Source organism: Rhinichthys klamathensis, unplaced genomic scaffold (assembly GCF_029890125.1).
Source record: "Rhinichthys klamathensis goyatoka isolate OS25496 unplaced genomic scaffold, OSU_Roscu_1.1 h1tg000180l_1, whole genome shotgun sequence".
Lineage (NCBI taxonomy): Eukaryota > Metazoa > Chordata > Actinopteri > Cypriniformes > Leuciscidae > Rhinichthys > Rhinichthys klamathensis.
In genome coordinates this window covers 1053503-1068593 of record NW_026606708.1, presented here as the reverse complement: position 1 = coordinate 1068593, position 15091 = coordinate 1053503, and the positions used below count along the sequence as shown (strand labels likewise).

The following is a 15091-nucleotide window of genomic DNA, read 5'->3' as shown; positions in this document are numbered from 1 at the left end:
TTTACCTCAGCAGTAAGGATAGAAGCAGAGTGATTGACTGTCAGGGTTATTCAGTCTACAGCATGACAGGTGAAGCTCATGCCGGCTCGTGTATATTTAGCCCAAGTGTTACGGAGCCACGAAAACCGGGCCTTCTAGGACCACTCACGCGAGGTGTATTACAGAAAATTTGGATTAAACATTGAAACGTTCGTCTCGAACGATAGGTTTTCCATTTTTAAAAAAATATTTTTTTTGTTAAGTTCACGTGCAGAGCAGCGTCACGTGCAGCGTCAGCACGACTCGTGCGTGTGTGTGTACCGCCTCGTCACCCGGTAAATGCAGGCATGGTAAAAACGGGTCTTTCTAGTGACAGAATTCACTGCGACGAGTGGTGAAGAGTTTTGTTTGAAGGTTGTCAAATCACTTGATTACATTTCTGTGTGATTGTCCTGGCTGAAAAAAAAACAAACAGGTTAAACTAATCTACTATGGTTTGCTGGTCTTCGCTGGTTTCAGGCGGTTTTTACAGCTGCTTTAAGATTGTTGTTTGTAGAAAGCTGGTGGACAAAGTAAATTCCCATCCTAATCAGCTGAAAAATGCCAAAACCAGCTAACCATGTAAGTATGACCAGATTGGGAGACCAGCACAGCATTTTAGGTGTTTTTCAGTATTGCTGTAATTTTGAAAGATTAGGGAAGACATTTGAGGCTACTGCAATACTTACTTTTCTGTGTTGGCTGGCTTTGTCCTACAGTTAAAGTTGAAATGTCAAACTGATCTCAGATAAGATCTGTGAGTAGTTTAATCTGTCTCTTCCTCCTGTTCACTGTGAGCAGGCTCACTTCGGCAGGAAGTGCTTCAGCTGCAGTTGTCAAAAACTGTCCTGTCACGTCCAGGTAGCGTGACCTGATCTTGATTGTGACCTCATGCCTCTCACCCCATTAATGTTTAATGAGCAGCATGTCAATTTCCATTCATTTGTATACATCTCTCATTTATCTAATGCCTTTCATGACTTGAGAACCAACATTCACCACAAGCATATATCACTTCTGCTTCCTTGTGAATGCAGACCTATAGATCAGTGTTTGCCAACATTTTTTGGTCTATTGTACAACCACATCAGTAAAGGTCAACCACTTTTTTATTGGTACCAAGCCAGAAATGTGTTCCTTTATCTCCTATTTTACTGGAAATAATTTATCAGTTTCAGAGGCTATTTTCTCGCCAATTAGCTTCTTCTGTAATAAGCTCATCTTTCATGAGATTTGACTGTTCTTCCAATCATAAAGAAACTGGGATGATTACCAAAAGTAGTCATTTGCACTTTTTCAGTGGTAGAATTGAAATACCAAAGGATATACCCTGGGCTACACAGCTCCACTATGAGATGAAGCTTCTGGAAAGTTCTGGAACTCAAGTCAAAATATTTGGCTAATTGTTTCCATCCACATTTTGATTTTGCTAAGTCTGAGACTGTTGAGGATTGTCTCAGATATGTTTTCCACCAATTCCCAACCATTCTGGACAACTCCTCCACATGGAATCCATCCATCCTGAATGCACTGCTGCTTCCCATCTCATTCCTGCTGATCTGATGTCTTGTTATGCTGATGCATGTATTAGTACAGCAGTTAGTATGCACTACCATTTCAAAGTCTATTCAGCTGTCACATTGATATTGATGAGAGATTTCATTTATTGTGGCCAGACTGTGAGCATAAAAAAAAAACCATTAGGAAATCTTACTGACCCCAAACTTTTGAAAAGTATTATGTACATTAAGCAGACCAACTTATAAATGAGGAATATCTTCACAAAAATTCTACCAAGGGAATCAGACTAATCAAGATAAATCATGATTAAATCAATCTAACTATATCATTTGAGACAATATCTAGTAAAGTAGGATAAAAGGCAGATAAATAATAGTTTCAATATTGAATCTTTTCAAGAGCATTAACTATATGGACCTACCTTTCAGAGATTAGCCTGATTCAGTAGATTCGTGATCCAGAGTGGATCAGTGAAGAGACAGTGATTGATTTAAAGAGGATGGAGTCTCCGAGGACTGGATTATTGATTCATGGTTTTCTTCACTCCATTTTAGGTCATTTTTAATCATGACATTGACACTTCCACGTTATGTACTGAAGGTCTGCTGCTGGTATCTCAGGGAAAAATAGTTAGGCCATTGTCTGTGACGTATGTTTGTTTGAGAGACACCACATTGAACTTTGGCTTCAATTAGAGCTCTGTTTCTTAGATGTGGCTTAGGGTTCCTTAGTGTATATGTGAGTGAAAAAGGTGTGTTTTTCTATTGGTTTCCTATATAGTCAAACTGTTCACACTTGTCAAAAGTTAAATTTAAAGTCAATGGTACACTAGATTATTCAAACAAATGGCACGGATTGGTTTTGCAATCCTACATGCGTGTTTGTTTTATCTGAGCACTGAAGTGAATCATTGTACATAGGATTGGTTTAGGTACATGAACTTTGTTGACAGTTGAAACATACATGATCACTCTGACCCATCTATTCCCCTAACCTATGATCATTCCCTTCTGTTCCCTCTTTTATTAATTTAAACCACTAAACTAATGTTCAATGTGTATCTCTTATTCTTGTCTCTCTCTGTTTCAGGGAGGAATGGGGTGAGAGGCGAGTCTGGTGTGAGTGATGATGATTTAGCGTCTGATGTTCTCAGTCACTGCAGCAGCGCCAGTGAGAGCGCATCTGTTGTAGAAGAGGGCACAGGTACATGCACAATTACAGTTGGATAAATGCACAAACTATCGCAAATATGTATTGCCCCTAGCACATCCACACATTGACACTCTGTGCAGGTGAGGCAGTAGATGAACAAACTGCTCAGGAAGAAACAGAAGACAAACTGAAGCAATGCATTGACAATCTGATGGACAAAAGGTATCAATACGCTAAAATACAACAGTCTGCAATTACACAGTTACTGAAAAGCATATAAGCTCTGCAGCTGTTTCACTCTGTTGTTTTATATGTTTCTCAGTGCTAAGACCCGTCTGGCTGGATTAGAAAGTCTGCGCTTGGCGTTTTCCTCCAGAGTCCTGTATGAATTCCTGTTAGAGAGACGTTTCACCATTAGTGACTGTCTGGAGAGGAGCTTGAGGAAAGGTTGGAATTAGGACTGATTTTCTTTGTCTTTTTTTTGGTTTGCTTTTATATATGCTTGTTAATGTATGTTTTATAAGATCAAAACTCATGTTTCATCGTTTTTAATTATTCATTTTATTTATTGTTTTACATAAATACTTGTTTATCTTTTGTGAATTAGTAAAACGTGATTGTAAGAATTTAAGTAAAAGCACTGTAAAGATCATTTTTATTATTATTTTATATATTTCTCCTGTTGACAGTGCTGCTTGTACTTATTCACAAAATATAAACTATTTATATAATTAAAAACATCATTAAGAAATTAAGAAAGGCAAAAAACAACAAAACATGCGTTTTATCTAATAAAACAAGAAAGATAAACCATTCTGCTTGCTCTTACACTCTAAAGATATCAGAAAGTTATAACCACTCTTCGTCCAAAAGCTAACTGTAATTTTAATATATACAAAGGGCCAAAAATCGATTGAGGACAGTGTGCCAAAAGTATACCATATTAAATTTTTATATATATCTTTTCTAATTATTATGTTTATTTTTATTTTATAAAATTCACTTATATTTCAATGCAATAATAAAAGTCAAAACAAAACAAAAATTAGGAATCAATTAAGATTGATAATTGATTTCTGAACTCGAGCGAATGTTCAAGCGTCTAACTAGACGTGATAGACGCGTATTTGAGCTCTATTCGCGTTCGGTGTGAACACACCATAAAGCCTTGTTTATACTCGACGCGTCCGCACGAGCGTGAAGGTGCGCGCGGCAAAAATGACGTTGGGTGCGCAAGACCGAGTAGGCTACTTTAGATCTAGCAACCCAAGTGCAAGCCACACAGATAGTTGCGTGTTTGAGTTAACACAATCAGAGCGTAAAAATACGGGATATTTTACGGCAAAATACTAAAACGGGTAGACAGCAGGAAAAGAGCTAAAATACGTAAAAAAACCCGGAAAAAACGGGAGGGTTGACAGCTATGACCTTTTGTTGTACTGATGCTTGCAGTGTGTGATTATTTATGTGGGGAGAAATCCCAAGCTGCACATGGACATCTATCTGTTGTTTCTCCCACTTGGAAAATGAAACTGGGTTGACTTACTGAGTAAAGTCTCATTCCCTCTAGGTGGAGGAGAGGAGCAGGCGGCGGCTGCAACAGTGGGTGCTCTCTTGTGTGGGCAGCTCGGGGGTGGAGTCGAAGGTGAGGAGGGCTTCAAGATGCTTCGCCCCATCCTCAGCTCCATCCTGATTGACAGCTGTGCCAGCCTTTCAGCGCGACAGAGTGTGAGTGATGCCTCATATGTTCATAAACTCTTATTAGATCTATTACATTGACTTTTAAAATGTGATTGTTTAACTATATATCTATCTTTTGTCAGTGCGCTCGAGCTCTAGGTATTTGCTGCTATGTCTCTGCCTCAGACGATCCAGAGGTACAGTCAGATCTTGTAAAAAGCATATTAATATTTATAGATCTGCATGTTTGTAGAAGTATCATCTGTCTTTTTCAGGACCTGATAAAATCTCTTGGACATTTGGAGAGCGTGTTTGTGGCTGCATATCCCCTGGGTGATAGCACTCTGCCCTCTGTCAAAGCTGGGACCCCTGCGCTCCACAGCGCCGCCCTACAGGCTTGGGCTCTGCTCTGCACCCTCTGCCCTGCGTCACGCATCAACACCATTCTCAACCAGTGAGTTTGACATGCAAGAAAACACATCTGTGTATAAACTCTACAAACTTAACCCTCTGGGGTCTGAGGTGTTTTCTGGGCCCTGGAGGTGTTCTGACATGCTCTGACATTTGTGCTTTTTTCTGATACTTGTGACATTTTCATGGCTAAAGTCTGATTACACTGTATTCAGCACAAACTCTGCTACAGTAATATGTCAGCAACATGTACGTAAAAGTTTTTAGTTTTGAGATAATGACGTTTATGCGTGGTTTGTGAAAAAACTAAAAATCATTGTCACTGAAATAAGGTCATGAAACCCATACTAATTATTTATTCACAAGACTTTTGAAAATTGTATCACGTGGCCTAGAATATTTGCTTCAAAACTATGTGAAAATCATCCTGACAACAAATCATCCTGACAACTCATTCAGATAAGACAATATATTGATTTAAAATTGGTAAGACATGTTTTGTGTAAGAAAGCTGTATGCGGGGAGGCATTAACCATCCATTAATATTTAGTGTTTCACACCTGAGAAAGACAAAGTCCCTCCCCTAATGCCGAGTTCAGACTGCACGATTTTAAAAATAATCGGGTCACTGTTGTTTTCACACTGCATGACTATCTGGAGTAGTGTTGTCAAAAATATCGATATTTCGATAAATATCGATACTGAAATATCTGAACGGTACCAATACTAATTTCCCGAAGTATCGATACTAGGCGAGCAGTCACTTTCACTTCTCTCAAAAGGCGCGTTGACAAACACCACACGTGACGCACTCGTCTCATTCGCTCTGGTTAAATAGCAAAAGTGAAGTGAATGGAAAGATGGCGCCCCCGCGACCGGCTTTGGTTGATTCCGCGAGCGGGCATGTCGGAGAATAGCGCGGACACGCGTAAAGAACACACCGCGAGCGGGCATGTAGGAGAATAGCGCGGACACGAGCTACACACCGCGAGCGGGCATGTCGGAGAATAGCGCGGACACGAGCTACACACCGCGAGCGGGCATGTCGGAGAATAGCGCGGACACGAGCTACACACCGCGAGCGGGCATGTCGGAGAATAGTTTTTCCAGTCTTACAGATACATTATTAACGCGTTTAATATTACTTCAGCTAAGATTTTAGACCTGCTTTGGATTGTGGCCAACAGATTGTTTGACTATCAATAATCCCTCACATCACTCATTTTTTAAAATTATTGTATTGGTGAAAACAGACTTAAGGAACAGGCTCCAGGGGTAGGCTACTATTTAGCAGCAAATGCTCAGCATCAGGGGTGTTTGTTGTTTGGACAGACCTGCCCCCACTGCTAAAAAACCCCACTGTAACTCTTCTCATTTGAACTTTTCTGAAACATTAACCAAGATGGCCTAGTATTGTTGTTGATAAGAGTCTGTGTTGTCTCGTTTTAATTCTTAAAGTTAACATAATCTGACTGAGGAATCTTAGACAAGTAAATATTGTAACTGTGGTCAAATGTAAATTAACTGGTGCCTATTTAACTTTATTCAAAAAATATTATTTAATTCTGCAATTTTCCTTCATTAGCGATTATCATCAATTTGATTACACAGATATTAATTAAACTAAACAGCTAGACAATGGCATCTCTGAATTCAATAATGACATGCCTTTAACTGAAAATTGAATGTTTAATCTTATTATTATACATTACTGACTCTCTATCCTCCAATTTGATACTGTTAAGTGCTTTTTTGTTACAGTATATTTTAATCTTAAATAACAGTAGGTAATAAAAGTACATCATGTTAGCTCTGGTCCAATTAAAAAATATAAACAAATAGAACTCAGGACATTTTTGCTCATGTAAAATATACCTCATTGTCATGTTCTAGACTTGTTATATTTAGCTTTAAATAAAAAAAAATACCCCCTTAATATTGTGGCAGTTTTTTCTCCGTGGTATCGAAAATGGTATCGAATATCGATATTTTTCAAGGTATCGTATCGAAGTTAGAAATTCTAGCACGACAACACTAATCTGGAGTAACATTCAGTTGCTGCTGTGTTCACACTGCACGATGGATCGGCGACAGGAGGTTTCACGCTGCATGACTTTACAAAAGAAAGAATCACCGACAACTTCTGCCTGGTCCGCAAACTACGTTTCACAACCAAACAAACGCGAGAAGTGATAGGAAATAACGGAAGATCACGCGTGCGTGAGACCGGAGTTCTCGCGCGACACTGAATTTGTTATTAAAAATGATAGCCTACAAATTGTCTGTGCACTGATTTGTAGCGAAAAAAAAAAAAAGTTTATGCAGGAAATGGTTGGGAAGACGAGGGGAGCAAGGACTGTGTTTTGCAAAGTGAGTTGGGGGTAAATAAATAATTTTGCAAATGTCCTGCTGTTGCTGCTGGTCATGCAAATGTTTGTGCTTTGTTTCTGTTTGATATAATTGTAAATATAGGCCTATCTATTAAAATTAGGGATGGGCATTTTTCAAAAATAATGCATTCGAATATTCGGGCTCATAGAAATCGAATATTCGTTTAGCCTATTTAAATGACTGTTACGACCCTTCTTAGATTTTAGCCGTCTAGGGCGTTAGAAGGGGAACATCAATCATCCCTCGACAATAATTACCAAAAGAACACTGGGAAGTGAGTGAAGCAAAGGCAGTAGAATACTTAAGGGTTTTTATTGCTGGCCACAACCGGTCAAAAAGAGTTCTCCACAAAATATATGTATTTCACAAGTACATATATTTATAAAGAAACACTTCAAACAAATAGTTGTCAATCAATAAAGTAACATAAACATACCAGCAAAATATATATTAATTCTGGGAAAGGAAAAGGGCAACTGGACAGTGCCAACTCAAAGAAATGAATAAAAAGAAAACAATCTTTCTTACCCGTTTTTAGTCTAACCTAACTAACCAAAATAAAATGTAGAAAAGAAAAGTCTTCGACGTCCGCGACGTCGTATGCTTCCCTACTCTAACTAACCAAAACAAAAATACAACGGTGGCACTTGTCCCTAAATCTAGTGTGTTTAAACAAAGAAAAATGCTACATGTGCACAATGTATGTCACGTGACATCTTACCTGACCCTTTTCTTTATCCCGTTTTAACAAAGCATCAATACTCAATTCCAGATAACGAGTAAAGGAGTTCAGGTTACAGAACTAACACTGATTCACATGACAAACTTAACATAAACGAACTGATTCAATAATCAAACGAATGTCAACACAAACATAACAAAGAACTAAGCGAACGGTTGCAGTTCACAAAACAAAAGGCTGGCCACATCAATCGCGTTCAGGTGCTCCTTTATAGTTCCCGCATTTCCTGATGATCCCCGTGATTGGATCGCTCTTTCCCTCCTCTCTGATGACAAGCCGCAGAGATGAGCCAATGAGTGTGACCAGGACAACCAATCAGCGCTTCATCTGCGAAAGAGAAAGTAGACCACGGCAGAAACACAAAGAAATACAGAGACACCCAAAGTCGCAGTCTCCTGTAATCACCTTTATTCGTAACACCCCCACAATCAAAAACAAACGTCTACCGTTTGTTAAAATTAATATCTTTCACAAAATAAGATCATAACTCACCCGTCATAAGTTTTCTCAAACTCTGGAAAGAGCATCCGCCAGGACATTCTCAGATCCTTTCTTGTGATGCATTTCAAGATGATAACTCTGTACAAACAGAGCCCAACGCATCAAACGTTGATTCGCATTGTACATCCGAGAAAGAAAAACAAGGGGGTTATGATCCGTATACACAACCGTAGGCAGATTGGAAGAGCCTAGATAAACCTCAAAAAATTGCAGGGCAAACAACAACGCCAAAGTTTCCTTCTCCACCGTAGAATAATTTCCTTGATGTCGATTAAACTTACGAGAGAAAAAACACACGGGATGATCCACGCCATCCCCGCCCTCTTGAAGTAACACTGCTCCCGCACCAACCGCGCTCGCATCAACTTCCAATTTAAAAGGACGATCAAAGTTCGGAGCTGCCAAAATTGGAGTGCTAAACAATAAAGCCTTAGCACTCTCGAATGCAATCTGGCATTCATTAGTCCACACAAAATCTCGTTTTGGACTAAGAAGATTAGTAAGAGGGGTCACTACCGTAGAGAAATTCTTACAAAAGTTGCGATAGTACCCGGCCATACCCAAAAATCGTCTTAACTCTCGACGTGTCTTAGGTACTGGAAATTCCGTAATGGCTACAACTTTCGTTTCAATAGGTTTCACTTGTCCCTGTCCCACCTGTTTACCCAGATATGTAACACTGGCTTGACCAAACACACACTTCGCCAAGTTAAGAGTCAATGAAGCGTTCTCCAACCTCTCAAACACTGTGTGAAGTAAGGACATGTGTTCTGTCCAGTTCTTAGAGAAAATTACCAAATCATCCAGATATGCGTTACAGTTGGGGACACCAGCTAGAACAATCTGGATCAACCTTTGAAACGTAGCAGGTGCGTTTCGCAACCCGAAAGCCATAACATTATACTGTAGAAAACAGTCAGGGGTTACGAACGCAGAGATGTCAGATGCACGCGATGTTAATGGTACTTGCCAGTATCCCTTAAGTAAATCCAGTTTACTAACAAAATTGGCAGAACCTATATTATCCACACAATCTTCCATCCTGGGAAGAGGATAAGAATCAGGTACTGTCACGGCATTCACTTTGCGGTAGTCCGTACAAAAGCGAAACGAACCGTCAGGTTTGTTTACCAAAATGCATGGAGAACTCCATGGACTGCAGCTATGTCGAGCCAATCCGTTTTCCAACAGATACTCAGTCTCCTCCTTCATAACAGATCTCTTAATTGTATTAAGTCGATAAGCATGTTGTTTTATCGGTCTTGCACCACTAACCTCAATATCATGTCGCAACACATTGGTCTGAGTCGGAACATCCGAAAATAAAGTTGGAAAAACAGTGATCAAATCCACCACATCTTGTCGCTGTTCATCAGGTAGATGAGAAAAACGAGAAGACAAGTTAGTTAGAATAGCGGAATTTTCCAACTTATTGCACTGTTGAGGAGTATTTCTCAGCACTAATCCATCTTCATCGGAGTCAGCTTCACTCTCTCCAACAGACATAAATTCCGTCATTATCATAACAGGTGCAGTTTCTACAACTTTTTTTTCAGGATCACATCGCACTTGCTCTCGATCAAAATACTCTTTGAGCATATTAATATGACAAACACGCGTTTTACGTCTTCTCTCTGGGGTTCGTATAACATAGTTTGTCTCACTAAGTTTTCTGACCACTTCATAGGGACCAGTAAATCGAGCCGACAAGGCAGACCCTTGAATAGGTAAGAGCACCAATACACGGTCACCAGTCTTGAAAGAACGTACAACTGCCTTACTGTCGTAACGACTTTTCATCTCACTCTGAGTACTTTTCAAAGCTTTCTGAGCAAGATCGCAAGCGTCATGAAGTCTTTTTCTGAATCGACTGACATAGTCCAAAATATTTACTTTAGACTCTGAATTAGTCTCCAACATCTTATCTTTCAGAACCTTTAATGGACCACGAACAGTATGCCCAAAAACCAACTCGGCTGAGCTAAAACCGAGTGACTCTTGCACTGTTTCACGTATGGCAAACAACACCAAGGGAATTCCCTCGTCCCATTCCTTCTCTGTTTCCATACAGTATTTTCGAAGCATCGCTTTTAAGGTCTGGTGAAATCTCTCAATTACACCTTGACTCTCAGGATGGTATGCACTTGAGACTCTATGTTCTATAGATAAAGATTTAAGAGTCTGAGCAAAAATGCGTGACAAAAAATTCGTTCCTTGGTCTGTCTGAATCACCTTAGGAAGACCAAATGTAGAAAAGAATTTTATCAGCGTTTTCAGAATAACAGGAGCGGTTATTTTTCGTAGCGGTATCGCTTCTGGAAAACGTGTCGCTCTACACATAATAGTGCACAAGTATTGGTTACCTGATTTTGTCTTCGGCAAAGGACCAACACAATCTAGCAGCACTTCCTCAAATGCTTCACCCACAACTGGGATAGGAGATAGTGGAGCGGGAAAAATTATCTGGTTCGGTTTTCCCATTATTTGGCAGGTGTGACAAGTACGACAGAACTTAGAAACATCACGCTTCAAACCCGGCCAAAAGAAATGGTGCAGAACACGATCGTAAGTCTTAGTGATCCCTAAGTGTCCAGATAACACATGTTCATGAGCCAAACATAATACCTGAGTACGAAATGTAACTGGAACCACCACCTGATATACAACATTCCAGTCCAAAACGTCATTGATTCTAGAACACCACTTTCGCATCAATAATCCATCATCCACAAAATATGCAGTATGTCTTTTCTTAGTAGCTTCGAAACTTAGAACAGTCGAAAAACATTTACGCAACGATGGATCTTCTTTTTGTGCTGCAATAATCTGAGAACGAGTGATAGGCAAATCCAACGAATTTGCGTTCCCCAGAACACCTTCTGAAACACTTTCACTTTCCTTTTTCATATTAGCGTTTTGTAAGCATTTCCCTTTTACTTTCGTTTCAGACTCAAAATCTAACATGTCATCAGTTAACATCTGACCCGTCAACGAGTCAGCTAAAGCAACTTGATCTGCTTTCGCTAACTGAGCGCGTGTAACAGCACAAGCAGAAAATACGTCAGGATACAGATTAGCCACATCGTCAGAAATCGCACACACATATGGAACATCAGTCACCTCTGGCACGGGCATGACTTGGCCTCCGGCCAAATCATTTCCTAAAATAAAGGTTATTCCTTTCACGGGCAGTGAATCACGAATACCAACCTTTACAAATCCTGAAACTAGTGAACTATTTAAGTACACACGATGCAAAGGAACTGGTACAATTTGCATTTCAATACCACGAACTAGAATATTCGAGCCGCAGTATGATTCCTCAGAAAAAGGTAACACCTTACATACCATAAGTGACTGCATAGCCCCTGTATCTCGAAGAATATGAACTTCTTTCTGATCTTCCACTCTTCCAGACAATGAAACAAAACCTGTCATCACAAACGGTTTATAATTCACATCAGGAATCTCAGTACCATTTGACAATTCAGATGATTGCACTGTCTTGAGTAACGCGACACTTTTAAGAGGCTGCACCTGCTGCTTTCGTTTCAACACAACACAGTCCGCAATCAAATGTCCCTGCTTATGGCAGTAAAAACATTCTCTCATCTCCTTTGATTGTGAAGTTCCCGTCTTTACTCGGACATTCTGATTAAGTGGAGGGGTGTCGGTCACGCTCTTTTCAGCGCGTGTCACTGAAAAAGCTGTCTTATGCGTGAGTACAAATTCATCTGCCAAGACCGCAGCACGAGACAGTGAATCAACTTTTTGTTCATTTAAGTACACCACCACACGTTCAGAAAGACATGATTTAAATTCCTCCAACAGAATTAATTCTCTCAACGAAACGAAGTTATCAGCTTGGCTTACATTACTCCATCTGTCAAACAGAATACTCTTATCCCTTGCGAATTCTACAAAAGTCTGGTTAGAATTCTTTTTATGGCTTCGAAACTTTTGTCTGTATGCCTCTGGGACTAGCTCATACGCACGTAATATTGCCGATTTCACAGTCTCATACTTTAAACCATCCTCCAAAGAAAGAGTAGAAAAGACTTCTTGCGCCTTTCCTATCAACCTGCACTGCAAAAGAATAGCCCAAACCTCTCTCGGCCAACCGAGTGATAGAGCAATACGCTCAAAAGCATTGAAATATGAGTCCACCTCGGTCTCTCTAAAATGTGGAACTAGCGTAATATGCTTACTGACATCGAATGACCCAGCTGCTAACAATGGAGAAGCTGATGACACTAGTGGTTGAGTATGAACAGAGGACACGGTTGCCAACGGTGGAGTATGAACAGGAGGAACGTTGATATCTCGAGGTGGATGCAGTTGCGCAGCAGAGCTCCCCACAATTTTCATTGCCTCGAGCTCCAACTCTCGCATTTTTATCTGTTTCTCTGCCTCAATTTCAAACTTGCGAATCTGTAATCGCAAATCCAACTCACCCTGACGATTCTGCACTTTCTCTTGTGCTTCCAGCTGCAATCGAGCCAGACGAACTTTCAGTCTCGCGTCTCCCTTTGAATTTATAGAAGTAGGAGAGAACGGTTCAAATTGAGGTAACCCCGTTCTAATTCCTTCCCCTGTTACAGGCGTAAACTCATCGCCCCTCGACGTTTCAATATCCACATCACACTCTACTATATCCCCTTTGTCTGGTACCACAAGCACATTCCTCTCTACTAACTGCTCACGTATAATGGATTTTATTTCCCTCTTAAGAGACTGTCGAACCACAATGATCTGAAAATGTTTCGCGATTGCTAACAAGTCATCCTTTCTGCAGCAATCTAACAATTCTACAGTAGGATTTTCAATAAAACTTTCCAAATCAAACGTTGCCATTATTCCTGCTGATCAAATCTACTAGCCTACTAAAATTATTTATTCACTCACCACATTCCCAGTGTAAAAATAGCAAGGGTGTCTCGGGACAATTAATTAATCAATCCAATATCAATTAATTTCCAGGAAGAGTTAAGATCCCGGACGAGCCCCCATTAATGTTACGACCCTTCTTAGATTTTAGCCGTCTAGGGCGTTAGAAGGGGAACATCAATCATCCCTCGACAATAATTACCAAAAGAACACTGGGAAGTGAGTGAAGCAAAGGCAGTAGAATACTTAAGGGTTTTTATTGCTGGCCACAACCGGTCAAAAAGAGTTCTCCACAAAATATATGTATTTCACAAGTACATATATTTATAAAGAAACACTTCAAACAAATAGTTGTCAATCAATAAAGTAACATAAACATACCAGCAAAATATATATTAATTCTGGGAAAGGAAAAGGGCAACTGGACAGTGCCAACTCAAAGAAATGAATAAAAAGAAAACAATCTTTCTTACCCGTTTTTAGTCTAACCTAACTAACCAAAATAAAATGTAGAAAAGAAAAGTCTTCGACGTCCGCGACGTCGTATGCTTCCCTACTCTAACTAACCAAAACAAAAATACAACGGTGGCACTTGTCCCTAAATCTAGTGTGTTTAAACAAAGAAAAATGCTACATGTGCACAATGTATGTCACGTGACATCTTACCTGACCCTTTTCTTTATCCCGTTTTAACAAAGCATCAATACTCAATTCCAGATAACGAGTAAAGGAGTTCAGGTTACAGAACTAACACTGATTCACATGACAAACTTAACATAAACGAACTGATTCAATAATCAAACGAATGTCAACACAAACATAACAAAGAACTAAGCGAACGGTTGCAGTTCACAAAACAAAAGGCTGGCCACATCAATCGCGTTCAGGTGCTCCTTTATAGTTCCCGCATTTCCTGATGATCCCCGTGATTGGATCGCTCTTTCCCTCCTCTCTGATGACAAGCCGCAGAGATGAGCCAATGAGTGTGACCAGGACAACCAATCAGCGCTTCATCTGCGAAAGAGAAAGTAGACCACGGCAGAAACACAAAGAAATACAGAGACACCCAAAGTCGCAGTCTCCTGTAATCACCTTTATTCGTAACAAATCAGCGCTTCATCTGCGAAAGAGAAAGTAGACCACGGCAGAAACACAAAGAAATACAGAGACACCCAAAGTCGCAGTCTCCTGTAATCACCTTTATTCGTAACAATGACATTTAACGAAAAAGACGTTATTTTTAAGTACATTTTTCAAAAAGTTTTTGTCACCATTTCTTAACAAGCTTACGATTAGGCAATACACAACAAGCTTACAATATATGTTAAAGTTTTCTTTTAGTTGAAAACATTAAACAGTTGGCCTATGTGTAAACAAAATATAAATAACAAAAGGATTTAAGCTCAAGCAGCGCGAGCGGAAAAAAAACGCCTAATAAAGCAGAGTAGCAGACTGCGCCAGATATCGAACAGAACGCACACACACACTCGAGTCAGCATGATTATCCGTGTATATTGTTTCACGTTTATGTTGAGAAAAACAATAATGTCCACATGCAGGGGCGCCGCCAGCAATTTATGCTCGAGTGAGAAAACGCGCTGCACTGACAGACGATTCAGAGACACAAACGGTCACGGTGTTATAAGTTTCTAACAGCACTTTGCGTTTTCTGTTCTTAAACCTGTCTCTCTCAATGAAACTTAAGGGAAGTATATGTCCCAGAGTGGGACTTTATAGTAAAGGAATATTGCAGCTGCCAGTCTCTGCTTTAACCGAGGAGTTTAAGTG

The 15091-nt window shown here is 39.9% G+C and overlaps 1 protein-coding gene across 2 annotated transcripts in view; it reads left to right on the top strand.

Annotated features, from left to right (window-relative positions):
- Nucleotides 1–15091, top strand: part of ifrd2 (interferon-related developmental regulator 2) — a 34678-nt gene that overhangs the window by 1034 nt on the left and 18553 nt on the right. Inside the window, exons 2-8 of one of the 2 annotated variants that reach the window (XM_056260888.1) lie at nucleotides 820–879; nucleotides 2629–2742; nucleotides 2832–2913; nucleotides 3014–3138; nucleotides 4262–4419; nucleotides 4515–4568; nucleotides 4647–4825. In XM_056260888.1, the coding sequence (XP_056116863.1) occupies nucleotides 820–879; nucleotides 2629–2742; nucleotides 2832–2913; nucleotides 3014–3138; nucleotides 4262–4419; nucleotides 4515–4568; nucleotides 4647–4825 (772 nt within the window). The remainder of the gene's footprint in view (nucleotides 1–819; nucleotides 880–2628; nucleotides 2743–2831; nucleotides 2914–3013; nucleotides 3139–4261; nucleotides 4420–4514; nucleotides 4569–4646; nucleotides 4826–15091) is intronic. The other variant, XM_056260889.1, reaches the window with a different exon arrangement.